The following is a 27,256-nucleotide window of genomic DNA, read 5'->3' as shown; positions in this document are numbered from 1 at the left end:
TATGCATATCATTACCAGCATAACCCTTCCTAATAAGCCTGCGCGTCAATTCAGCTAAATCGTGCATGCGCATTTGTAATTGTAGAAGCCGAAGTTACCCACATCTCTGTTAGTTTTACGCTTGCGCATTTGAGGGAAAATCTATTGAATCGGTTATCCAGACTTTCTACGTATTAGATAACATTGACACGTCTTATATCTAGCTAAATATTGTATGGCTGTTTACAATTAAAAAGAACTAAAGCAGTAACTTTTTTGTTCAGTTTATATGTAAACAAGCTGTCACTAAGCACCCACACTATACTACACTGTTCTACCCCCTATACCGGCGCCCCCGGAGCCCCCCGCAACTAAATAAAGTTACTAACCCCTAAACCGCTGCTCCTAGACCCCGCCGCAACTCTTATAAATGTATTAACCCCTAAACCACCGCTCCCGGAGCCCACCGCCACCTACATTATACCTAGTAACCCCTATCCTGCCCCCCCTATACCGCCGTCACCTATAATAAAGTTATTAACCCCTATCCTGCCGATCCCGGACCCCGTCGCAACTAAATAAATAGTTTAACCCCTAAACCACCGCTCCCGGACCCTGCCGCAACCTATATTAAACTTATTAACCCCCTAATCTGCCCCCCCTACACCTGTCGCCACCTATAATAAATTTATTAACCCCTATCCTGCCCCCCCTACACCGCCGCCACTGTAATAAAATGATTAACCCCTAAACCTAAGTCTAACACTAACACCCTCCTAACTTAAATATTAATTAAATACATCTAAATAAATTTAACTCTTATTAACTAAATGAATCCTATTTAAAACTAAATACTTACCTTTAAAATAAACTCTAATATAGCTACAATATAAATAATAATTATATTGTAGCTATCTTAGGATTTATATTTATTTTACAGGCAACTTTCAATTTATTTTAACTAGGTAAAATAGCTATTAAATAGTTATTAACTATTTAATAGCTACCTAGTTAAAATAAAGAGAAATTTACCTGTAAAATAAATCCTAACCTAAGTTACAATTACACCTAACACTACACTATACTTTAATAAATGAATCCTATTTAAAACTAAATACTTACCTGTAAAATAAACCCTAAGATAGCTACAATGTAATTAATAATTACATTGTAGCTATCTTAGGATTTATATTTATTTTACATGTAACTTTATATTTATTTTAGCTAGTTAGAATAGTTATTAAATAGTTATTAACTATTTAATAACTACCTAGCTAAAAGAAATACAAAATTACCTGTAAAATAAATCCTAACCTAAGTTACAATTAAACCTAACACTACACTATCATTACATTAATTAAATTAATTACCTACAAATAACTACAATTAAATTCAATTAAACTAACTAAAGTACAAAAAATAAAAAAATCTAAGTTACAAAAAATAAAAAAATAAGTTACAAACATTTAACAAATATTACAACAATTTTAAGCTACTTACTCCTAATCTAAGCCCCCTAATAAAATAACAAAGCCCCCCAAAATAAAAAATTGCCCTACCCAATTCTACATTAAAAAAGTTCAAAGCTGGGGGGCGGAGCTGACCATGGACTGAAATGGCCGCAGATATGTGAAGCTCTGTAATCCTAAAGACACAAATGGGGACTAAAATCTTATATATTCAAGTTTTATCTGCATAGGAATATCCGAAAAGCAAGCTGAACTACAGTGATTAAAATAAGCAGCTAAAGAGAGTGTGAGTGTCACTGTCACACCGCACACAAAGAAGCCATAATACCACCAAACACAGCGTGGGACCATGGCTGCCCAGAAGTAAAACTTTTTAAAGAGCCAAGACCTTACGCGGGGACTCAGCTCCGACACCCTGCTCCGACACCGCTCTCTTAGAAGTGACAGCCCTGACCGGGAGAATTTGCAGGCTCTAAGGCGGAGTGATCATGAAGACGGAACTGTAAGAAGCGGCCATTGCAGAACTAGCATAAACTGAAAGGTGAGCGTCTCAGCACAGCACAGCATAAAACCGAGGGACTGAGCAGACTTATATAACAACATACCGGAACACTAAACACACGGCTCCAACTGGGACTTTTAGATAAAATATAATTTTGCTGCAATTTCATCGAGCCCCACCATACAGTACTAAAAGGCTCTATATAGTTGAATAGAGACGGCATCTGTGACGCAGCTGAAGGCTTATTACTAGGCCTACATGCTTATAACCATTATAAAGCTAAGGCTCCGACAGTAGGATATAAGACATTGAGAACTGTCTTTAATACACATTTATTAAGAGAGTAAAATTCTCCTTAAATCCAAATTCAAACCCAAATAGGAATAAAAAGGAAAGCCTGCTGTTTAAGACTGTATTTAGAGTGGATAGGTTGTTGATGTGCTGTGTTGTGCCCATTCTATTATTTCTTCAAAGTTGTCTGACACGCTCGCTAGGGAAACAAGAAACACTCCTAAGTAGTTTGCAGCTTACAGAGCTCCAAGTCTTCAATATAGTAAAGAGATAAAAGGTCTCTGCCGTTTGCCATTAAACACAAATTCTGTACACAAGAATTAAAAGAACACTGGTTTCAGGGAGGAATATAGCTTACTAGACACCTTCTGAAATATCAAATATGGCATCAAAAAGATCACATAAAAATGATAAGATTCAGAAAAGTACTCCTAACAAGATGAATATGTTCTTTAAAACATCGCATGCATTAACAATGAAGGGAGAGGATTCGTCCCAGACTCCAGATGAGGCTGAAAACCAACAGGAGGTGACAGTTGATACGCCACTCACAAGGGCCGATCTGAAGGACCTACCTACAAAGGGAGACTTTACATCTTTTATACAGCAAGTAGGCCGTATGATCAAAGATGGGCTGGCGGAGGTAAGGAAAGAGGTCAATGAGTTAGGGAATAGAGTGGAATATCTAGAGGAACAATCTGAGACTCAAACCACAGATATGGATCTAATGAATAGAAAACTTCTGGCCCAAGAATCACAAATATCTTTCCTTCAAGAAAAATTGGAGGACTTGGACAATAGAGGAAGGAGGCAGAATATAAGGATTAGAGGTCTATCAGAAAAAGTTGTTCCTGAAAATCTGCACTCCTCCCTCCAGGATTTGTTCAAGACCATACTAAAGGAACCAGAATATACAGAAATCCCCTTGGATAGAGCCCATAGGGCACTGCGCCCACAACCCAAAGACACAGACCCTCTGAGGGATGTAATCATAAAGTTCCACAAAAGCTAGATAAAGAAAAGATAATGAAAGCAGCGAGACAGCTACACTCATTGACCTATAAAGGACATCAATTGCAGCTCTACTCCGACCTAAGCCCACTCACGCTGCAAAATAGAAAGGAGACAAGATTTCTGACACAGCACCTCCAAGACAATGGGATCCCTTATAGATGGGGTTTTCCTTTCAGCATTAAAGTGATGAAAAACAACCGAATGTCTATATATAAATCCCTTGAAGATTTGGAAACCTTCTGCACCCAAATTGGAATACCACAACCTTCCTTGCCGCCTCTTCACGAGACAAAAGCTTCAAAGGAACTTATTCCACTACATCAGAGACCACGATGGCAAACGGTTCAGAGAAAGAGAACAAGAGATCCTGCCACAAGTGACTCAACACCGGTTCAAGAACCAGGTGATGACTGATACGGAGCCCTTCAGATCAACATATGTCATAGAGATACTCTGGAACTTTGAAATTAGTTCAAGAACTTTTCCTGACTCTAAGAGAACTCTCTACATACAGGTAATAAGATTTACTATTGCTTTTGTTTGAATATTACAGGTCTTTTCGCTTGTAGGAGAGGATAAATAAGACTAATGACATGGGACATAAATAAGGACTTGTGTTCTTTTTTGAAGCCCATTCAATCTGGAAAGACTCAACTTTAATACCTAAGCATTAGAGATACTGGAACATTACAGACTTGCTATCTAATATAAGTATTATAAAAAATAAAATAAAAAAAATTATTAGTTCTAATAAACTAATGCATTTTGTAAGCTACTTAACCCCAAGTGTGTCTAGACCTAATTAGGTCTTTGGATTCCCCTATCCTTTCATTTGCGTTTCTCATTTGAGAGTGAGAAAATGTTAATTGTTTTTACAATTACAATGTTGTTTTTGTTTTTTCTTGTTTTAATGTTCTTAACGTTTCATTTTTATTGTTGGTCACTAACTTATAAGATAGAATGCCGTGTTGCCCACCTGATTATAGTAAAGATTAAGCTAATGAGAAAGCCAAACACATACCTATGCAATGTTTCATAATATAAAATTGTTATCACAGAATTGTAAGGGTCTAAACTCTACAAATAAGAGGTCCATGGCCTTGGCTTGGTTTAAAAAATCACAGGGTTCGATAATATTTTTACAAGAAACCCACTTTCCCAAACATAAGGAGCCAACCCTATATTCAAAAATATACACCCAACAATTCTTTAACTCAAATGAAAAAAAAAAAGAAAGGGGTAGGTATACTAATTAGTAGAGAAATACCATTTCTGGTTTCAGAACAATATGCTGATGAGGAAGGTAGTAGGTTCTTGATATTAATAGGGACACTATATAATAGTCAGCTAACGTTAATGAACATTTATGCGCCCAATATGGGTCAACAACTCTTCTATAATAAAGCGCTAGCCAAACTAGGGGAAGTACAGAAAGGTATGGTACTAGTAGGTACATAGTACATAGACAGTTCTTCAGGTAAAAGCCAAATAACCCATAAAAATAGAACACATATCACTCAACAATTTGATACCCTGTTATTAATAGATGTTTGGAGGCTGAAACACCCTAGAACACGGAGCTTTACCTTTTATTCACACCCAGGACACTCCTATTCTAGGATAGATTATTGGCTGGTGGATCATAATAACATAGCTTTAGCCACGGAAGCTGAAATCCTGCCGATCTCATGGTCAGACCATGCCTCCATCACACTGGAACTTATGTGGCCTTCGATGCCAAAACGCCAACCTATGTGGCGCCTAGACTCTACTATACTACACAACCCAAATATTAAAACCATATTAGTGAGACTATACAAGAATTCTTCCAACTTAACACCTCAGCAGATACGAGTGGGGTTAATAATTGGTTGGCCCATAAGGCGACCATTAGAGGAGAACTCATTAAGCAAAAAGCAACTCTACGCAAGCATTATAATATTGAATACGAAAATCTATTCACTAAGTTAAAATTATTGGAACAACAACATAAACTTAACCCTGCGAGTGTTGATCTCACTCAGTCAGTAACTAGTGCTAGGGAAGCCTTCAGAAAGCTTTTGCAACAAAATACAATTAAAAAAGCATTTTATCTTAAAAAAATGTACTTCCACAATAGTAATAAAGCAGGTACATGGTTAGCAAAAGCCCTAGCAAAAAAAAACATTCCAGTCCCATGTTTTTAAAATCGATAATGATAAAGGACAGGCGGAAACAGATCCAAAAAAAATAGCAAATGTGTTCGGAGACTATTACGCTAAGTTATACAACATTGCAAAACAATATGACGCAAAAAATTCAAAGGCGCTTCAGCAATACTTAGATACTGTGGATACCCCTAAAATCTCAGCACAAGAGGCAGATATTCTGGATTCTCCCTTTACACTGAAGGAGATCATAGCAGCTATTGAAACATTACCTAATAATAAAAGCCCCGGCCCAGACGGATACTCAAATGAATATTATAAGATGTATAAAACACTAATAGCCCCACAATTACTAAAGGCATTCCAACACATAGATAAATTAGGTCGTTTCCCGACAGAGTGCTTAGAAGCCCACATATCCGTGCTACCTAAACCAAATAAACCAGTTAATCTACCGGGCAGCTATAGACCCATTTCACTGCTCAACACAGATCTCAAAATATATGCGAAAATTTTGGCAGGACGCATTAACAAAATCTTACCCCAAATAGTGCATTTAGATCAAGCTGGATTTGTTCCAGGCAGAGAAGCAAGAGACAATACCATCAGAACACTACAATTAATTGATTATGCTAAAATTCCTAAAATAGGTATGGTGATTGTCTCTGCTGACGCTGAAAAAGCGTTTGACCGCCTGGATTGGAGATTCCTACAGGCGGTCTTGTGCAAGATGGGATTCGGAGAAACTATTTTAAAGAGAATTTTCAGCTTATACCAAAATCCATCGGCTAAAGTGAAAGCAAATAATATATTATCGGATACGTTTTCTATACAAAATGGTACCCGGCAAGGATGTCCCCTGTCCCCCCTGCTATTTGTGTTGAGCATGGAAATACTGGCCCACAAAATCAGACGAAATAAACAGATTTCGGGCATTAAGATAGGGCAAGATAATGATAAATTATCACTTTACGCGGACGACGTGTTACTTACGTTGACTAACCCTACAGAATCAATATCGGAAGTATTGAGGGAGTTTAGAGAGTTTGGATCTTTCTCTAATTTTTTAATAAATGATCAAAAGTCGGAGATTTTAAACATAACTATGCCAGCTGCGGAATATTCAGAAATATTAAAGAAGTGCCCATTTAGTCCCCCAAAAAAAGCTATTAAATATCTGGGGATATACCTATCTCCTAAGCCCACTACTCTGTTTGAATGGAATTATCAGACCCTTTACAAAGAGCTAAATAAAGAGCTAAATAGATGGAGTGATAAATCAATTTCATGGTGGGGACGCATTCAGGCGGTAAAAATGACTGTATTGCCCAGAATTATTTATATATTCCAAACGGTGCCAATCGCATTGACTAACTCATTCCGCAATGCGCTACAAACACTGATAAATAAATACATTTGGGGTAAAATTAAGCCTAGAATCATTAAAACAACAATGTATCGGTCTACCCGAGAAGGAGGATTGGGACTTCCCAACTTAGAAGTGTACTATAAGGCAAAATGTTTACAAAATTATTAGATTGGCACCGCAATGCAGAAAGTAAGGCCTGGGTAGCATTGGATTCCCATATCTTGAAATCCCCGTCCCCTGGTGCATTGTGTTGGGTAGATAAAAAGAGCCACCCACCATGGATCAAAACATACCCACTATACCAGCACGTGTTTGAGATTTGGGATAATATTTTAGTCAATAATGAGAAGATATCCTCTCTGAGATCCCCTATGTCCCCGGTATCTCCTAACACAGAACTCCATGGGGGGTTAGAACAAAAACTGACCACACAGCATAACTGGGAGATGGGATATACGACACCCATATACAAATTTTTGAATAGCGGTAAGCTCAAGCCGAGAACTGAGTTAAATAATATACTGGGTGGAGCCTTTTCGAAATGGTTGAAATATTACCAACTTAAACACTTTCTTGCCACTTCACCGGATAAAGAAGGGATAACTAGACAACCTTCTCTGTTCGAACAACAGTGCCTTAGTGATCAACCATTATGCCACACTTTAGCATGGGCAAAAAAAGCATTATCACTTAGAGAGCTAAAAGAAAGTCCTAACTATGTAGATAGATGGCATAGGGAACTGGGGTTAGAGTTAACTGAAAAAGAGTGGAAACGCATTGTACATAATACCAGAACATCTTCAGTATCTGCTAGAGCATTAGAATTAAATTTCAAGATCCTAGCAAGGTGGTATCTCACACTGGTAAGGATTAAGATGATATACCCAAATGCCTCTGACATGTGTTGGAGAGGCTGCGGCAGTAGAGGCAATATGATCCACATATGGTGGTCTTGCAATAATCTACAACCTTTCTGGTCAAAAATAGGGGAATACATTAAATCCATTAGCAACCAAAACCATGAGTACCAACTCCAACCCACCACAGCACTATTAAACTTACTCCCACAATGCAAGTGTAAAATATGTAGGAAATTAGTACAGCTAGCTCTAAACACTGCAAAATACTTGATAGCTATTAACTGGAAGTCCCAAATAATCCCTACATACCAAGCATGGGAGTCACTAATGGAACAAACAATTCATCTAGAGGAGTATGGATACTTTGTAAGGAAAGATATGGAAATGTTCTATAATATAAAATTCTACTGGGAAACACGAATGCATACACATTGACTACTATACAATAACATGCAGTGCAATAGTATTAAATAGGAGAGAGATCCCCACATAAATTGTGTAGAAGATGAATTAAATCAAACTGTTTCTATGAAGGTGGGCAAAGAGACCTCAGTTTTGAGTAAACAAAGTGACCAACTAATGTTCAGTTTTCTTACTAAGTTGTATAAATTGTTTTATAACTTACTAAATGTAAACTAAAATGCTGGATGCTATGCTTTCGCATTGTATAAAAACTGGTATAGCTTTTATTGATATGTACCCTTTGTGATCTGAAACACGTTAATATGTATCGTTCTTCTTTTCATCCAATAAAAATAATATTTAAAAAAAAAAAAAAAGTTCAAAGCTCTTTTACCTTACCAGCCCTTAAAAGGGCCTTTTGCGGGGCATGCCCCAAAGAATTCAGCTCTTTTGCCTGTAAAAGAAAAATACAACCCCCCCAACATTAAAACCCACCACCCACATACCCCTAATCTAACCCAAACCCCCCTTAAAAAAAACTAACACTACCCCCCTGAAGATCATCCTACCTTTAGTCGTGTTCAGCCAGCCGACCACCGATGGAACCGAAGAGGAGATCCGGAGCGGCAGAAGTCATCATCCAAGGGGCGCTGAAGAAATCTTCCATCCGATGAAGTCATCATCCAGGCGGCGCTGAAGAAATCTTCCATCCGATAGAAGTCTAAATCCAGGCGGCGTCTTCAATCTTCATCCATCCTGAGCGGAGCGGAGCCATCTTCAGAGGAGCCTACGCGGATCCATCCTCTTCTTCCCGACGACTAACGACGAATGACGGTACCTTTAAGTGACGTCATCCAAGATGGCGTCACTCGAATTCCGATTGGCTGATAGGATTCTATCAGCCAATCGGAATTAAGGTAAAAAAATTTGATTGGCTGACTGAATCAGCCAATCAGATTCAAGTTCAATCGTTCAATCCGATTGGCTGAACCATTCAGCCAATCGGATTGAACTTGAATCTGATTGGCTGATTCAGTCAGCCAATCAGATTTTTCTACCTTAATTCCGATTGGCTGATAGAATCCTATCAGCCAATCGGAATTCAAGTGACGCCATCTTGGATGACGTCACTTAAAGGTACCGTCATTCATCGTTAGTCGTCGGGAAGAAGAGGATGGATCCGCGTAGGCTCCTCTGAAGATGGCTCCGCTCCGCTCAGGATGGATGAAGATTGAAGACGCCGCCTGGATTTAGACTTCTATCGGATGGAAGATTTCTTCAGCGCCCCTTGGATGATGACTTCTGCAGCTCCGGATCTCCTCTTCGGTTCCATCGGTGGTCGGCTGGCTGAACACGACTCAAGGTAGGATGATCTTCAGGGGGGTAGTGTTAGGTTTATTTAAGGGGGGTTTGGGTTAGATTAGGGGTATGTGGGTGGTGGGTTTTAATGTTGGGGGGGGGCTGTATTTTTCTTTTACAGGCAAAAGAGCAGTTTTCTTTGGGGCATGCCCCGCAAAAGGCCCTTTTAAGGGCTGGTAAGGTAAAAGAGCTTTGAACTTTTTTAATGTAGAATAGGGTAGGGCATTTTTTTATTTTGGGGGGCTTTGCTATTTTATTAGGGGGCTTAGATTAGGTGTAAATAGCTTAAAATTGTTTTAATATTTGTTAAATGTTTGTAACTTATTTTTTTATTTTTTGTAACTTAGCTTTTTTTATTTTTTGTACTTTAGTTAGTTTATTTAATTGAATTTAATTGTAGTTATTTGTAGGTAATTAATTTAATTAATTTAATGATAGTGTAGTGTTAGGTTTAATTGTAACTTAGGTTAGGATTTATTTTACAGGTAATTTTGTATTTCTTTTAGCTAGGTAGTTATTAAATAGTTAATAACTATTTAATAACTATTCTAACTAGCTAGCATAAATACCAAGTTACCTGTAAAATAAAAATAAATCCTAAAATAGCTACAATGTAATTATTAATTATATTGTAGCTATCTTAGGGTTTATTTTACAGGTAAGTATTTAGTTTTAAATAGGATTCATTTATTAAAGTATAGTGTAGTGTTAGGTGTAATTTTAACTTAGGTTAGTTTTTATTTTACAGGTAAATTTCTCTTTATTTTAACCAGGTAGCTATTAAATAGTTAATAACTATTTAATAGCTATTGTACCTAGTTAAAATAAATTGAAAGTTGCCTGTAAAATAAAAATAAATCCTAAGATAGCTACAATATAATTATTATTTATATTGTAGCTATATTAGGGTTTATTTTAAAGGTATTTAGTTTTAAGTAGGATTCATTTAGCTAATAAGAGTTACATTTATTTAGATGTATTTAATTAATATTTAAGTTAGGGGGGTGTTAGGGTTAGTGTTAGACTTAGGTTTAGGGGTTAATCATTTTATTACAGTGGCGGCGGTGTAGGGGGGGCAGGATAGGGGTTAATACATTTATTATAGGTGGCGACGGTGTAGGGGGGGACAGATTAGGGGTTAATATGTATAATGTAGCTTGCGGTGGGCTCCGGGAGCGGCGGTATAGGGGTTAACATATTTATTATAGTGGCGGTGGGCTCCGGGAGCGGCGGTTTATGGGGTAATACATTTATTTAGTTGCAGCGGTGTAGGGAGGGCAGATTAGGGGTGTTTAGATTCGGGGTACATGTTAGGGTGTTAGGTGTAGACATTTCCCATAGGAATCAATGGGATGTCTGGCAGCAGGGAACCTGAACTTTCGCTATGGTCAGACTCCCATTGATTCCTATGGGATCCGCTGCCTCCAGGGCGGCGGATTGAAAACCAGGTACGCTGGGCCGGAAAAGTGCTGAGCGTACCTGCTAGTTTTCATTTTAAGTATAGTTTGCTCGTTTACTCTAGGGCGATTCTGGAAGCGATCGTAAGCTATGTATTTACGTGATGTGCGCAGCTCACTCGACTGCTGCTGATAGATTCTACTTGCCTTATTCTACTGCAGATGGTGACGTTTCCTGTGACACTGCGGTAACTCGCGCATGCGCATTAGTTCAGAAAAAACGCCATCTTACAACTGCAGTTGTCAGCACGGATTGGTAACCGTAACGGCTGACATACAAGTAGGTTGGGAAACAATTAATATTTCAAAGTAAATTATTGGCCAAATGGGTACATATTTAATAAATGAAGTACATTAGAAAATAAGAGTTTTAAAACTATACTACGATTTTATTTGCATATCATTTCTGACTACAGTGTCCCTTTAAGTACTGGCAGAAAGTCTGCCAGTACTAAAAAATAAAATGCATTTTTTTTTTATATTTATATTTATTCTACAGTGTTGGATCCTCTCTTAGCCCCCAACCTCCCTGATCCCCCACAAACAGCTAAATAAAAACCCAAATTTTCTGTAGTGTAGCTGCCCCCTAAATACCCTACCTCCCTCCCCCTCCCAAATCTCTTTCCCAACATTTATTCCCCCCTCTCCCTCCATCCCTTACACTAGTGTAGTGGCCCCAGTCACAGTCCCACCCCCACCCGCTTGCACGCTTCCGCTGCCCCGCGCGTGCTCCCTGCCCCATCATCCGGCCTAACAGGAACTCTACCAGAGATGGGCCTTCCACCCACCTCCCTGCTATAGCTCCCACCCACCAATGATCAGCACCATCGCTGGCCGATGCAAAGAGGGCCACAGAGTGTCTCTCTCTGCATCAGATGCTTAGCAAAGGGTATTGCACGATGCCTCAAGTGGCTGGAAGCATTCACGATCGCATCCAGCGCTTAAACCCCTTGAGTCACGTCCTTGGTAGTTAACGACCAGTATTTGTAGGACGTGCCTGGCACGTCCTCGGTCATTATGGGGTTAAAGAAAAAAATTGAATATAGTGTCCCTTTAAACTTTCATGATTCAGATAGGGCATGTCACTTTAAAAAACTTTCTAATTTACTTTTATCATCAAATTTGCTTTGTTCTCTTGGTATTTTTAGTTGAAAGCTAAACCTAGGTAGGCTCATATTCTGATTTTGAAGCCCTTAAAGACCGCCTCTTATCTGAATGCTTTGACAGTTTTTCACAGCTAGAGGACGTTAGTTCATGTGTTTCATATAAATAACATTGAGCTCATGCGCATGGAGTTATTTAAGAGTCAGCACTAATTGCCTAAAATGCAAGTCTGTGAAAAGATCTGAGATAAGTTAACATATTTATTATAGTGGCGGTGGGCTCCGGGAGCGGCGGTTTATGGGGTAATACATTTATTTAGTTGCAGCGGTGTAGGGAGGGCAGATTAGGGGTGTTTAGATTCGGGGTACATGTTAGGGTGTTAGGTGTAGACATTTCCCATAGGAATCAATGGGATGTCTGGCAGCAGGGAACCTGAACTTTCGCTATGGTCAGACTCCCATTGATTCCTATGGGATCCGCTGCCTCCAGGGCGGCGGATTGAAAACCAGGTACGCTGGGCCGGAAAAGTGCTGAGCGTACCTGCTAGTTTTCATTTTAAGTATAGTTTGCTCGTTTACTCTAGGGCGATTCTGGAAGCGATCGTAAGCTATGTATTTACGTGATGTGCGCAGCTCACTCGACTGCTGCTGATAGATTCTACTTGCCTTATTCTACTGCAGATGGTGACGTTTCCTGTGACACTGCGGTAACTCGCGCATGCGCATTAGTTCAGAAAAAACGCCATCTTACAACTGCAGTTGTCAGCACGGATTGGTAACCGTAACGGCTGACATACAAGTAGGTTGGGAAACAATTAATATTTCAAAGTAAATTATTGGCCAAATGGGTACATATTTAATAAATGAAGTACATTAGAAAATAAGAGTTTTAAAACTATACTACGATTTTATTTGCATATCATTTCTGACTACAGTGTCCCTTTAAGTACTGGCAGAAAGTCTGCCAGTACTAAAAAATAAAATGCATTTTTTTTTTATATTTATATTTATTCTACAGTGTTGGATCCTCTCTTAGCCCCCAACCTCCCTGATCCCCCACAAACAGCTAAATAAAAACCCAAATTTTCTGTAGTGTAGCTGCCCCCTAAATACCCTACCTCCCTCCCCCTCCCAAATCTCTTTCCCAACATTTATTCCCCCCTCTCCCTCCATCCCTTACACTAGTGTAGTGGCCCCAGTCACAGTCCCACCCCCACCCGCTTGCACGCTTCCGCTGCCCCGCGCGTGCTCCCTGCCCCATCATCCGGCCTAACAGGAACTCTACCAGAGATGGGCCTTCCACCCACCTCCCTGCTATAGCTCCCACCCACCAATGATCAGCACCATCGCTGGCCGATGCAAAGAGGGCCACAGAGTGTCTCTCTCTGCATCAGATGCTTAGCAAAGGGTATTGCACGATGCCTCAAGTGGCTGGAAGCATTCACGATCGCATCCAGCGCTTAAACCCCTTGAGTCACGTCCTTGGTAGTTAACGACCAGTATTTGTAGGACGTGCCTGGCACGTCCTCGGTCATTATGGGGTTAAAGAAAAAAATTGAATATAGTGTCCCTTTAAACTTTCATGATTCAGATAGGGCATGTCACTTTAAAAAACTTTCTAATTTACTTTTATCATCAAATTTGCTTTGTTCTCTTGGTATTTTTAGTTGAAAGCTAAACCTAGGTAGGCTCATATTCTGATTTTGAAGCCCTTAAAGACCGCCTCTTATCTGAATGCTTTGACAGTTTTTCACAGCTAGAGGACGTTAGTTCATGTGTTTCATATAAATAACATTGAGCTCATGCGCATGGAGTTATTTAAGAGTCAGCACTAATTGCCTAAAATGCAAGTCTGTGAAAAGATCTGAGATAAGTTAACATATTTATTATAGTGGCGGTGGGCTCCGGGAGCGGCGGTTTATGGGGTAATACATTTATTTAGTTGCAGCGGTGTAGGGAGGGCAGATTAGGGGTGTTTAGATTCGGGGTACATGTTAGGGTGTTAGGTGTAGACATTTCCCATAGGAATCAATGGGATGTCTGGCAGCAGGGAACCTGAACTTTCGCTATGGTCAGACTCCCATTGATTCCTATGGGATCCGCTGCCTCCAGGGCGGCGGATTGAAAACCAGGTACGCTGGGCCGGAAAAGTGCTGAGCGTACCTGCTAGTTTTCATTTTAAGTATAGTTTGCTCGTTTACTCTAGGGCGATTCTGGAAGCGATCGTAAGCTATGTATTTACGTGATGTGTGCAGCTCACTCGACTGCTGCTGATAGATTCTACTTGCCTTATTCTACTGCAGATGGTGACGTTTCCTGTGACACTGCGGTAACTCGCGCATGCGCATTAGTTCAGAAAAAACGCCATCTTACAACTGCAGTTGTCAGCACGGATTGGTAACCGTAACGGCTGACATACAAGTAGGTTGGGAAACAATTAATATTTCAAAGTAAATTATTGGCCAAATGGGTACATATTTAATAAATGAAGTACATTAGAAAATAAGAGTTTTAAAACTATACTACGATTTTATTTGCATATCATTTCTGACTACAGTGTCCCTTTAAGTACTGGCAGAAAGTCTGCCAGTACTAAAAAATAAAATGCATTTTTTTTTTATATTTATATTTATTCTACAGTGTTGGATCCTCTCTTAGCCCCCAACCTCCCTGATCCCCCACAAACAGCTAAATAAAAACCCAAATTTTCTGTAGTGTAGCTGCCCCCTAAATACCCTACCTCCCTCCCCCTCCCAAATCTCTTTCCCAACATTTATTCCCCCCTCTCCCTCCATCCCTTACACTAGTGTAGTGGCCCCAGTCACAGTCCCACCCCCACCCGCTTGCACGCTTCCGCTGCCCCGCGCGTGCTCCCTGCCCCATCATCCGGCCTAACAGGAACTCTACCAGAGATGGGCCTTCCACCCACCTCCCTGCTATAGCTCCCACCCACCAATGATCAGCACCATCGCTGGCCGATGCAAAGAGGGCCACAGAGTGTCTCTCTCTGCATCAGATGCTTAGCAAAGGGTATTGCACGATGCCTCAAGTGGCTGGAAGCATTCACGATCGCATCCAGCGCTTAAACCCCTTGAGTCACGTCCTTGGTAGTTAACGACCAGTATTTGTAGGACGTGCCTGGCACGTCCTCGGTCATTATGGGGTTAAAGAAAAAAATTGAATATAGTGTCCCTTTAAACTTTCATGATTCAGATAGGGCATGTCACTTTAAAAAACTTTCTAATTTACTTTTATCATCAAATTTGCTTTGTTCTCTTGGTATTTTTAGTTGAAAGCTAAACCTAGGTAGGCTCATATTCTGATTTTGAAGCCCTTAAAGACCGCCTCTTATCTGAATGCTTTGACAGTTTTTCACAGCTAGAGGACGTTAGTTCATGTGTTTCATATAAATAACATTGAGCTCATGCGCATGGAGTTATTTAAGAGTCAGCACTAATTGCCTAAAATGCAAGTCTGTGAAAAGATCTGAGATAAGTCAGCAGAAGCTTAGATACAAGATAATTACAGAAATAAGAAGTATATTTCTATAACAGTGTTGGTTATGCAAAACGGGGGAATGGTAAATAAAGGGATAATCTATCTTTTTAAACAATAACATTTTGGAGTTTACTATCCCTTTAAGTATAATTTCTATTAGTTTAGTTCTCTTTACCAGAGAAGTTCATTTTTGCCTTCCACAGATCAGCAGGGATATGTCTTCAATTTGAAAGGACGTCATCACTGTCTTATTTTAGACTTATTGCTATTGTGTATCTCTATTGTGTATCTCTGCTGGTTGTATTTTTTAACCTATACAATGTATTTTAACGATACATTTTAGATTTTATTTGTGTGTAATCTGTGTGTATTCTATATAGATACTACGGGCCAATTTACTATGCAGTGTATGCTGCAGTTTCTGCATGAGCCTTCCGGATTGGAATAGCCAATAGAATGCAAGCTCAATCCTATTGGCTGATTGGATCAGCCAATAGGATGAAAGCTCAATTCTACTGGCTGATTGCAACAGCCAATAGGATTTTTTTCAACCTTAATTCCGATTGGCTGATAGAATTCTATTGGCCAATCGGAATCTAAGGGACGCCATCTTGGATGACATCATTTAAAGGAACATTAATTTGGGAAGAAGACATCGAACAAAGAGGATGCTCCGCGTCGGATGTCTTGAAGATGGAGCTGCTCCGCGCCGGATGGATGAAGATAGAAGATGCCGTCTGGGTGAAGACTTCTGCGGGCTTGGATGAAGACTTCGGTCACTTGGATAAAGACTTCTGCCGGCTTCTTGGAGGATGGATGTCGGATCTTCAAAACTGTAAGTGGATCTTCAGGGGTTAGTGTTAGATTTTTTAAGGGTTGAGTGGGTTTTATTTTTAGATTAGGGGTTTGGGCTGCAATAGAGCTAAATGCCCTTTTAAGGGCAATGCCCATCCAAATGACCTTTTCAGGGCAATGGGGAGCTTAGGTTTTTTTAGTTAGGTTTTTATTTGGGGGGGGGGTTGGTCGTGTGGGTGGTGGGTTTTACTGTTGGGGGGTATTTGTATTTTTTATTTACAGGTAAAAGAGCTGATTTCTTTGGGGCAATGTAGTTTATTGTAGGCTAGTGTTTTTTTTATTTTGGGGGGGCTTTTTTATTTTCATAGGGTTCTTAGATTAGGTGTAATTAGTTTAAATCTTTGATAATTAATTTTTTATTTTGTGTAACTTAGTGTTTATTTTTTTTGTAACTTAGTGTTTGTTAGTTTATGTAACTTAGTTGTTTTTTTGTAACTTAGTAATTTTTTAGTGTAGATTTAAATTATTTAAGTAGGGTTAGGTGTTTAAATATATAATATAGTTAATTTAATTTGTAGTTTAATGTAATTTTAGTATAACAGTTAGGGTAGATTAATTTTTAGTTTTATACAGTTTATTGTACTTTTAGTATAATAGTTAGGGTAGGTTAATTAGTATTTTAATATAGTTTAATTTAATTTTAAAGGTAAGTTTAAATTTATTATAAGATAGGGATGAGTTAATATTTAATGTACAGTTAGCGAGTTGTTAGGTTTAGGGGTTAATAGGTTAATTTAGTTTATGGCGATGTGGGGGGCTGGCGGTTTAGGGGTTAATAACTTTATTTAGTTGTGGTGGGCTCAGGGAGCGGCGGGATAGGGGTTAATAACATAATGTAGGAGGCGGCGGTGTAGGGGGCGGCAGATTAGGGGTTAATAACATAATGTAGGTGGCGGCGGGGTCCGGGAGCGGAATGATAGGGGTTAATAAGTTTATTACAGTTATGGCAGTGTCGGGGATAGGGGTTAATAACTTTATTTAGTTGCAGTGGGGTCCGAGAGCAGTGAGATTGGGGTTAAACATTTTGGTATAGTGGCGGTGTTTAGTGACAGTATACAAATAAAGCTGGGAAAAAGCCGAATAGCAGCGAGATCGATGACTGTTCGTTAACAACAGTTCGCTGCTCATCGCCCCTTACTTGGTGCGCTGCTTCTTGACAGATTTTTTAATAAATAAGGAGAGCGTATTCAGGTCCACGGCCGCAATGTTAGGTGATGTCAGGCGAGCGTATTGGTGCTGTTGAATGCAGCACAGTTGACGGCTTGATAAGTAGGCCTCCATGTCCGCCCGCTCATTCATAAATCGGCCCCTACATGTATAGAATAAATGTTTTACTCTACTTATATATACAGTATATGTATATGTATATGTATATGTATATAAATTTCTTTGGTTTATCCCCTTAAAGGGACATAAAACCCGATTTTTTTTCTTTCAGGATTTAGACAGAGCATACAATTTTAAACAACTTTCCAATTTACTTCTGTTATCAAATTTTGTTGAAAAGCAAGGATGTAAGCTCAGAAGTGTGCATGTGTCTGCAGCACTATATGGCATCTCTTCAACAAAGAATATCATGAGAAGGAAGCAAATTTAATAGAAGTAAATTAGAAACGTTTTTAAAATTGTATTTTTATATAATAATAATAATAATAATAATAATAATAACAATGAAAGAAATATTTTAGGTTTATTGTCCCTTTAAGCCTTTTAGGGGCATAGTGGTAACCAGTAATTTTCAGTTTTGAGATATATTTATTTCTGTATATATATATATATATATATATATATATATATATATATATATATATACACACACACATTTAAGTATAACAATTGCTTAAGGATGAAAGCATCAATCAAAAGTCACTCACAACATTAAATTGTCTTACAACAGACGTGAACTGAAACCATTTGGGGTTAAAGTCTCTATTATTGAGCCTGGGTATTTCCAAACCCAGCTTAATGACTTGCAGCGTATGAAGAATGACCTGAAGAACATCTGGACTAATGTGTCTGAAGAAGTGCATCAGAGCTATGGACGACAATACTTTGAGGACTGTGAGTAAACACTTTGCATGCTTTGCTTCAGTTTTCTAAAATAACATTTAAGACATTCTAAATATGTTATGTTGGAAGAATATGTAATGCCATTTAATTTTAATATGCATACTAGCATCATTACATTATTTGCAGATTGGTTCCAAAAACCAATGAGAATAAAGCTATTCATATTATACTAAATTTCTTTCATAAAGGTGGTAAGAGTCCAAGATTCATTACTCCTGGGAATTACTCTTACCTACCACTAGGAGGAAGTAAAGATTCCCAAACCCCAAGAGCCCTAAAAAAAACCTCCAACTTCACACATACCTCAGTCTTTACTTTGCCTCCACTGGAGGTGGTCGAAGAATGAAGATGTGCATTTGATTTTTTAGAGAGAAGGATTTTCAGTCTATATTGAAGTTGGTTCCCCTCAGATACAGTGCTTGTCAGAGGGATTTATTTGGGGTATGGTTTGTGATTCTTTTTTCACCTCATGGGAAGTTTATCATATACCTTCCATAACTTGTCTCAGGGGCTTGTCTTTTGCCTCCCTCTATGGATCTACAATATACTCTTATTTCATAAACCTCTGCTTGTATTTTTTTTTTACAGGAGAATGTTAATGATGTTTCGCCCAGTGTGAACTTTTTTTTTAATCAAGGCTAAAGTATCTGAGGCGTTGGCTGCTCTCTCCAACCTTTAATCAAGCTTACAATGTCAGTTCAGAATTTACCTTCTACTAGTACTATGTGCTCTGTAGCCAGGAATACTGTTACAGTGGTGGCAAAAATGGTGGACACTTTTTGAAATGTTAATGTTTTGCAAGTGTTTATATGTCAATTTAAAGACAATGTAATGATGAATTCAATAAAAAAATGCTAATAATATATAGTACAAAATAAGTTATGCAGGGAATACTGCAATCATGCTGAATATACTGTAATGCACTTATGGTTTCAATTAACTATCAGTATTTAGTAGGGTAGTCTTTATTCTTTAAAACCACATCACAGCAACGTCTCATTGAGCCAGCAAGTGTTTGAAGCTTTGCCTTCGTTATTATGTGGTGCCAGGAAGCAATTATAGCTTCAACTAATTGCCTTTTATTTGATAGGCGCCTCATTCGTACAAGGCTTTTCAAACGGATCCACACATTTTCTATTGGGTTCAAGTCAGGGCTGTTTCCTGGCCAGGTCAACAATGGAATGGACTTTGTTGTAAACCACTGATTGCATATTTTTGCTTTGTGGCAGGAGCTGAATCCTGCTGAAATAGAAATGGTGCATTGTTGGGAAAGAGATCCCTGATTGAAGGTAGCAGTTTTGTTTCAAGGATGTTAATGTATTTTCTTGCGTTCAGTGTGCCATCGATTACATAAAGGCGGCCACACCATTTGCTGCCATACATGCCCAGAACATAACACTTGTTGGTTGCTTTACATTGGTCTCCATACAGTCAGGATGTAGCTTTTCTCCTACTCTACGTCTGACATATTTTCGGCCATCACTACCAAATAAGGATATCTTACTTTCGTCACTCCAAATAACTTACTTCCACTGGCCGTCTGTCCATCCAATGTGTTCTTTTGCCCACTGTAGTCTTTCTTGCGCTGCTGTAGATTCATGTATGGGTTTTTTCTCGAATCCTACCTCTTAGTCCTTACCGTTCTTGAACTGACACAAACACAAGTTGAACACAGTTCAGCTCTGATAGCCTCAGAAGACATTTTTCTGTCCTTCAGACACACACTTTTCTGTCATCAGTTGCTTTTGTGAACCTTTTTGTCCTTTTCCTGGTTTGTTTTTCAATAACTTTGTTTCCAGATAACGTAAACAGCACTTTAGTACACTAGATGTTGTCACTGACCCACCTACTTGCCTTGCGATTTCAGCATAAGAAAGACCCGATTCACGTAATTAAACAATCCTTGTCCTTTTCCTGGTTGACCATTCAACTCTTATCTTTGGTGTCATTGCTGTACTTATTATCTTCACATTAACCCCTTAAGGACCGGGCATTTCAGACAAAAACTTCCCCAAAAGACCAAAGCATTTTTAGCATTTTTGCCATCACTACATTTAACCAGAAATAGAGCCTTTTTTATATTTACCTATCACAACTTTATATTTTTTTTTAGTAGACAAATCAACTTATTGATATTTTGGTATATTTCATGCCACCATTTCACCGCCAAATGCGATCAAATAAAAAAAAATCAACTTTTTAACAAACTTTAGGTTTCTCTGTGAAATAATTTACAAAGAGCTTGTGCAATCATGGCACAAATGGTTGTAAAAGCTTTGCTGGGATCCCCTTTGTTCAGAAACAGCAGACATATGCCATTGCTTTTTGGTAATAAGAAGGCTACTAATTGCAGCTGCGCACCACACGTTTATTATTCACAGCAGTTTAGCTTTAGTGTAGACATTACCCTCCCACCTGAAACTTCCCACACCCTCATCCCTACCTGACCCCTCTCAAACAGCTATCTTCCCTCCCCCACCCACAATGGTCACCTTCATCTTAAAGAGACATTATACACTCAATTTTTCTTTGCATAAATGTTTTGTAGATGATCTATTTATAAAGCCCATACATTTTTTAGTTTTTTTAAATGTATAGTTTTGCTTATTTTTAAATAACATTGCTCTGATTTTCAGACTCCTAACTAAGCCACAAAGTTTTAGGAGAATACCGACATATACATATTCCAGCTTGCTCCTGTTTGTGTAAAGGGTCTTTTCATATGCGGTGGAAGGGGAAGGGGGGAGTGTCTGCTTTTCCCACTTGCAGTGGGTGTTCTAGCTACCTTTTTAACAGAGCTAAATTGGGAGCTTCTAAGTAAGTTTTAAATGGTTTTATACTGATTTTTTATATAAATATCTGTGCATATTATTTTAAAGTAGTGTCTATTACATCCAGTTATATGGAAATTGGTGTATACTGTCCCTTTAAGTACTGGCAGAAAGTCTGCCAGTATGAAAATAGTAGCCTTTTTTTTTAATAAAATATATTTATATATTTTTTTATTTTCTGCAGTGTAGGATCCCCCTTCCCCCAACTTCCCCGATCCTCCGAAACAGCTTTTTAAACCTCCCCCCTCTACCTATTAGCTGCCATCTTAGGTACTGTCAGCTGTCTGCCAGTACCAAGTTTTCTATTTTTTTATTTATTTAAAAAACAACAACATTTTTTCTGTTATACTGGTGGCCCTCCCTCATTACCCTACCCCCTCCCCCTCCCAGATCGCAATCTCACCATCTTATCCCCTTTCCACTAAAGGAGCCCCCTCTCCCTCCTTCCCCCCTCTCCCTCCTTCCCCTCACTTTTCCGTAGCGTAGCGGTCCCACCCGCTCCCCCCCGCCCTCTCGGCATCGGTAGCTTTGCCCTCTATTTCTGGATTGTCACATTCATGGGGCATGCAGAAATAGAGCGATCTTGCTACTTTTAGAGAGATTGTGGCAGAGAAAGGTCCAGGGCCGCAGCGTTGTACAGGGCTTAAATCTAAAAAAATACTAACAATATCTACACAATCTACCAGTATGATTCATTTACACCGCTAACAGTCTTTCTTCTACAGAACAAACAGCTAAACTGACTTTCCTCAACTTATCACAAGATGTATTACAGTTTCTGCCATTTGATTGGTCCCCAGACTGTGATTGGCCAATATAGTTTACACTTAACATCTGCTTCTTAACTGAATCACACTTGTGTGTCTTTTTTAGACTTAAGTAAGCATAACTTTTTTTTTCGTTACTGCATACATTTGCGTTCTGTTTTTTTTTATTGAATTCAGCATGAAAATATCTTTAAATTGACATATAAACATTTGCATTTGGTGCAAAATAACATTTACTATAAGCCTGCAAAGTTGCAAAACATTCAAATTTCAAAAATTGTCCACAATTTTTTCCACTACTGTTTGTCATCAGATGGTGAATTTTCCTCTGGTGATGAGGAGTCTTCCTCTGATGTTGAACCTGATATATCCTCTTTTTTGTTTAAAATTGAACATTTGTTCTCTTTTGAAGGAGATCTTAATTACTTTAGGGGTTAAAGGGACACTAAACACAATTTTTTTCTTTCATGATTCAGATAGAGCATGCAATTTTAAGCAACTTTCTAATTTACTCCTATTATCAATTTTTCTTCGTTCTCTTGCTAACTTTATTTAAAAAGCAGGAATGTGATGCAAAGGAGCCGGACCATTTTTGGTTGAGAACCTGGGTTATGCTTGCTTATTGATGGGTAAATATAAGCCTCCAATAAGCAAGTACTATCCATGGTGCTGAACCTAAAATGGTCTGGCTGCTAAGATTTACATTCCTGCTTTTAAAATAAAGATAGCAAGAGAACGAAGAAAAAATGATAATAGGAGTAAATTAGAAAGCTGCTTAAAATGTCATGCTCTATCTGAATCATGAAAAAAAAATGGGTTCAGAGTCCCTTTAAATATCCTAGCCTTGTAATTATTTAAATTCAGTCTTTAATCTCCCTGGAGATTTTCCCATTCCTGATGCTGTCTCTGACATGTTTTCTAGGGAATGATCAAAGCCAGGTAATTTATTTAATCCTTCTGCAAGGTTTAAAAAGTTATATCCTTGCTGCTAATGTTGAATTGTGGGAAACTTCCTAAGGTTGATGGGGCCATTTCCACTCTAAACGTACTATTATCCATTTGGAAGATAGTGCATCTTTTTATTTTTTACATGCAGGATATTTGCTTGGGCCAGCTATTTATATAGCTGACGTGGCTGCTGCTTCTACTCACTGGTTATCCTGTCTTTCAGAACAGTGTTCTGGTGACTCGGTCATTGAAATTCTTTTGGATCTACTTAAATATGCTAATTATTTTATTTGTGATGTTGTGTTTGATATTATGAAGATTAATATTAAAACCATGTCTTTGGCAATCCTTGCCAGGAGAGCCTTATGGCTTAAATCCTGGTCTGCTGACATGGTGTCAAAATCCAGACTATAGTTTATTTCCTTTAAGTGAAAGACACTCGGCTAGATTACGAGTTGTGCGTTAGGGTAAAAAAGCAGCGTTAAGAGGTCCTAACGCTGCTTTTTTACGCCGGCTGGTATTACGAGTCTTGAAGATTTAGGTGTACCGCACACTTCTTTGGCATTACCGCAAAACAACTTACGTAAACTTCGTAAAGTCTTTTTTCTATGGGACTTCCATAGCGCCGGTATTATGAGTCTGTCCTGGGAGGCTAAAAAATGAACGGTACACCCTACCCCGTCAAGAGTCCTAACACATTTAAAAGTCAGTAGTTAAGAGTTTTATGGTACAACGCTGTAGCATAAAACTCATAACTAAAGTGCTAAAAAGTACACTAACACCCATAAACTAGCTGTTAACCCCTAAACCGAGTCCCTCCCACATCGCAAATACTAAAATAAAAATTTTAACCCCTAATCTGCCGCTCCGGACACCGCCGCCACCTACATTATACTTATGAACCCCTAATCTGCTGCCCCCAACATCGCCGCCACCTACATTATATTTATTAATCCCTAATCTGCCGCCCCCAATGTCACCGCCACCTACCTACACTTATTAACCCCTAATCTGCCGCCCCCAACACCGCCGACACTATAATAAACATATTAACCCCTAAACCGCCGCACTCCCGCCTCACAAACATTAGTTAAATAGTATTAACCCCTAATCTGCCGTCCCTAACATCGCCGCCACCTACCTAAGTTTATTAACCCCTAATCTGCCGCCCCCAACCACTATATTAAAGTTATTAACCCCTAAACCTAAGTCTAACCCTAACCCTAACACCCCCTAACTTAAATATAATTTAAATACATCTAAATAAATACTTACCTATAAAATAAACCCTAAGCTAGCTACAATATAACTAATAGTTGCATTGTAGCTCGCTTAGGATTTATTTTTATTTTACAGGCAAGTTTGTATTTATTTTAACTAGGTTGAATAGTTGTTAAATAGTTATTAACTATTTAATAACTACCTAGCTAAAATAAATACAAATTTACCTGTAAAATAAAACCTAACCTAAGTTACACTAACACCTAACACTACACTATAATAAAATAATTAACTAAATTAAATACAATTACCTAAATTAAATTAAATTAGCTAAAGTACAAAAAAATACTAAATAACAGAAAATAATAAACAAATTACAGAAATTTAAACTAATTACACCTAATCTAATAGCCTATTAAAATAAAAAAGCCCCCCAAAATAAAGAAAAACCCTAGCCTAAACTAAACTACCAATAGCCCTTGGATGACGTCACTTATAGGTACCTTCATTCTGTTTTAGTTGTCGGATGAAGATGATGCTTCGCGTCTGATGTCTTGAAGATGGACCCGCTCCGCGCCGGAAGGATAATGATAGAAGATGCCGTCTGAATGAATACTTCTGACTGTCTGAAGGACCACTTCTGCCCGGCTTGGATGAAGACTTCTGCCCATCTGGAGGACCACTTCACCCGGCTTGGATGAAGACGTCTCCCGGTAAGTTGATCTTCAGGGGGTTAGTGTTAGGTTTTTTAAGGGTGTATTGGGTGGGTTTCATTTTTTAGATTAGGGTTTGGGCGGCAAAAGAGCTAACTGCCCTTTAAAGGGCAATGCCCATCCAAATGCCCTTTTCAGGGCAATGGGGAGCTTAGTTTTTTTTAGCTAGTATTTTATTTGGGGGGTTGGTTGTGTGGGTGGTGGGTTTTACTGTTGTGGGGGTTGTTTGTATTTTTTTTTACAGGTAAAAGAGCTGATTACTTTGGGGCAATGCCCCGCAAAAGGCCCTTTTAAGGGCTATTGGTAGTTAAGTTTAGGCTAGGGTTTTTTTTTATTTTGGGGGGGCTTTTTTATTTTAATAGGGCTATTAGATTAGTTGTAATTAGTTTAAATTTCTGTAATTTGTTTACTATTTTCTGTAATTTAATGTTTTTTTTTGTACTTTAGCTAATTTAATTTAATGTAGGTAATTGTATTTAATTTAGTTAATTTATTTAATTATAGTGTAGTGTTAGGTGTTAGTGTAACTTAGGTTAGGTTTTATTTTACAGGTAAATTTGTATTTATTTTAGCTAGGTAGTTATTAAATAGTAAATAACGATTTAATAACTATTCTACCTAGTTAAATAAATACAAACTTGCCTGTAAAATAAAAATAAATCCTAAGATAGCTACAATGTAACTATTAGTTATATTGTAGCTATTTTAGGTTTTTTTTTACAGGTAAGTATTTAGTTTTAAATAGGAATAATTTAGTTAATGATAGGAATATTTATTTAGATTTATTTAAATTATATTTAAGTTAGGGGGTGTTAGGGTTAGGGTTAGATTTAGGCTTAGGGGCTAATAACTTTAATATAGTGGTGGCGACGTTGGGGGTGGCAGATTAGGGGTTAATAAATGTAGGTAAGTGGCGGTGATGTTAGGGATGGCAGAGTAGGGGTTAATACTATTTAACGAATGCTTGCGAGGCGGGAGTGCGACGGTTAAGGGGTTAATATGTTTATTATAGTGTTTGCGACATTGGGGTGGCAGATTAGGGGTTAATAAGTGTAGGTAGGTGGTGGCGACATTGGGGCGGCAGATTAGGGGTTAATAAATATAATGTAGGTGGCGGCGATGTTGGGGGCAGCAGATTAGGGGTTCATAAGTATAATGTAGGTGGCGGCGGTGTCCGGAGCAGCAGATTAGGGGTTAATAATATAATAATATAATGTAGGTGTTGGCGATGTCGGGATGGCAGATTAGGGGTTAATAAGTGTAAGATTAGGGGTGTTTAGACTCGGGGTTCATGTTAGGGTGTTAGGTGTAGACATAACTTTTATTTCCCCATAGGAATCAATGGGGCTGCGTTACTGAGTTTTACGCTGCTTTTTTGCAGGTGTTAGACTTTTTTTCAGCAGGCTCTCCCCGTTGATTCCTATGGGGAAATCGTGCACGAGCACGTTACACCAGCTCACCGCTGACTTAAGCAGCGCTGGTATTGGAGTGCGGTAATGAGCAAAATTTTGCTCAATGCTCACTTCCTGTCTTTTAACGCCGGGTTTCTGAAAACCCGTAATACCAGCGCTGCAGGTAAGTGAGCGGTGAGACAAAACTGCTCGTTAGCACCGCACAGCCTCTAACGCAAAACTCGTAATCTAGCCGATTGTGTTTCTCATTTAGATTATATTTTATCTATTGTTATTAGAGGTAAAGGGTCTTTTCTTCTTAAAGACAAGAAGTCTAGAGGGAAATCTAAAGCTTCCAATCGTTTTAGTTCCGTTCGTCAGAATAAGGTTGACTCCTCTGCTGTGAAGCAAGGCACCTCTGGCCCAGGCTCAGATGATCGAAACAGCTACGAAATATTCCAAGGGATCTGCCTCTATGTCGAGGAAGCCTGTTGAAATATTCCAAACTCCCAACATAGCGGCATTGACAATTACTATACATGCCATTGGTCACCGATGCCAGCTATAGATAACACCCAGCATTGCCGCCCATATTGGTGATGTATAGTAAAAGATCCCTGGAAATATAGCTGCAGTGTGCCTAAAAACGAACTGAAGTACCCTAAGATCGTAACCTAAGATATTAACCCCTATACTGCCACATACCCACTGCAAGTACAATCCTATTAACCCCTGCCCCCACCACATACACACTGCAAGTACCTATCCTATTAACCCTATACTGCCACATACCCATCGCAAGTACCTATCCTATTAACCCCTATACCACCACATCCCCACCAGAAGTACCTATCCTCTTATCCCCTATACAGCCACATACCCACTGCAATTACCTATCCTATTAACCCCTATACTGCCACTAGCCCACCACAAGTACCCTACACTATTAACCCTAAGTCGCAAATAAAAAAAAATACAAAATAAGTAGTAACCCCCCGAACCCAAAATAA

The 27,256-nt window shown here is 38.8% G+C and overlaps 1 protein-coding gene across 1 annotated transcript in view; it reads left to right on the top strand.

Moving 5' to 3' along the window:
* LOC128654307 (retinol dehydrogenase 7) overlaps positions 1-27,256 on the top strand; it is a 138,465-nt gene that overhangs the window by 34,798 nt on the left and 76,411 nt on the right. Inside the window, exon 5 of the mRNA XM_053708169.1 lies at positions 18,203-18,366. Coding sequence (XP_053564144.1) covers positions 18,203-18,366 — 164 coding nt within the window. The remainder of the gene's footprint in view (positions 1-18,202; positions 18,367-27,256) is intronic.

This window comes from Bombina bombina, chromosome 3 (genome assembly GCF_027579735.1).
Source record: "Bombina bombina isolate aBomBom1 chromosome 3, aBomBom1.pri, whole genome shotgun sequence".
NCBI classification, from domain to species: domain Eukaryota; kingdom Metazoa; phylum Chordata; class Amphibia; order Anura; family Bombinatoridae; genus Bombina; species Bombina bombina.
Note: the sequence above shows the minus strand (reverse complement) of the source record. Positions and strands in the feature narration are given on the sequence as shown.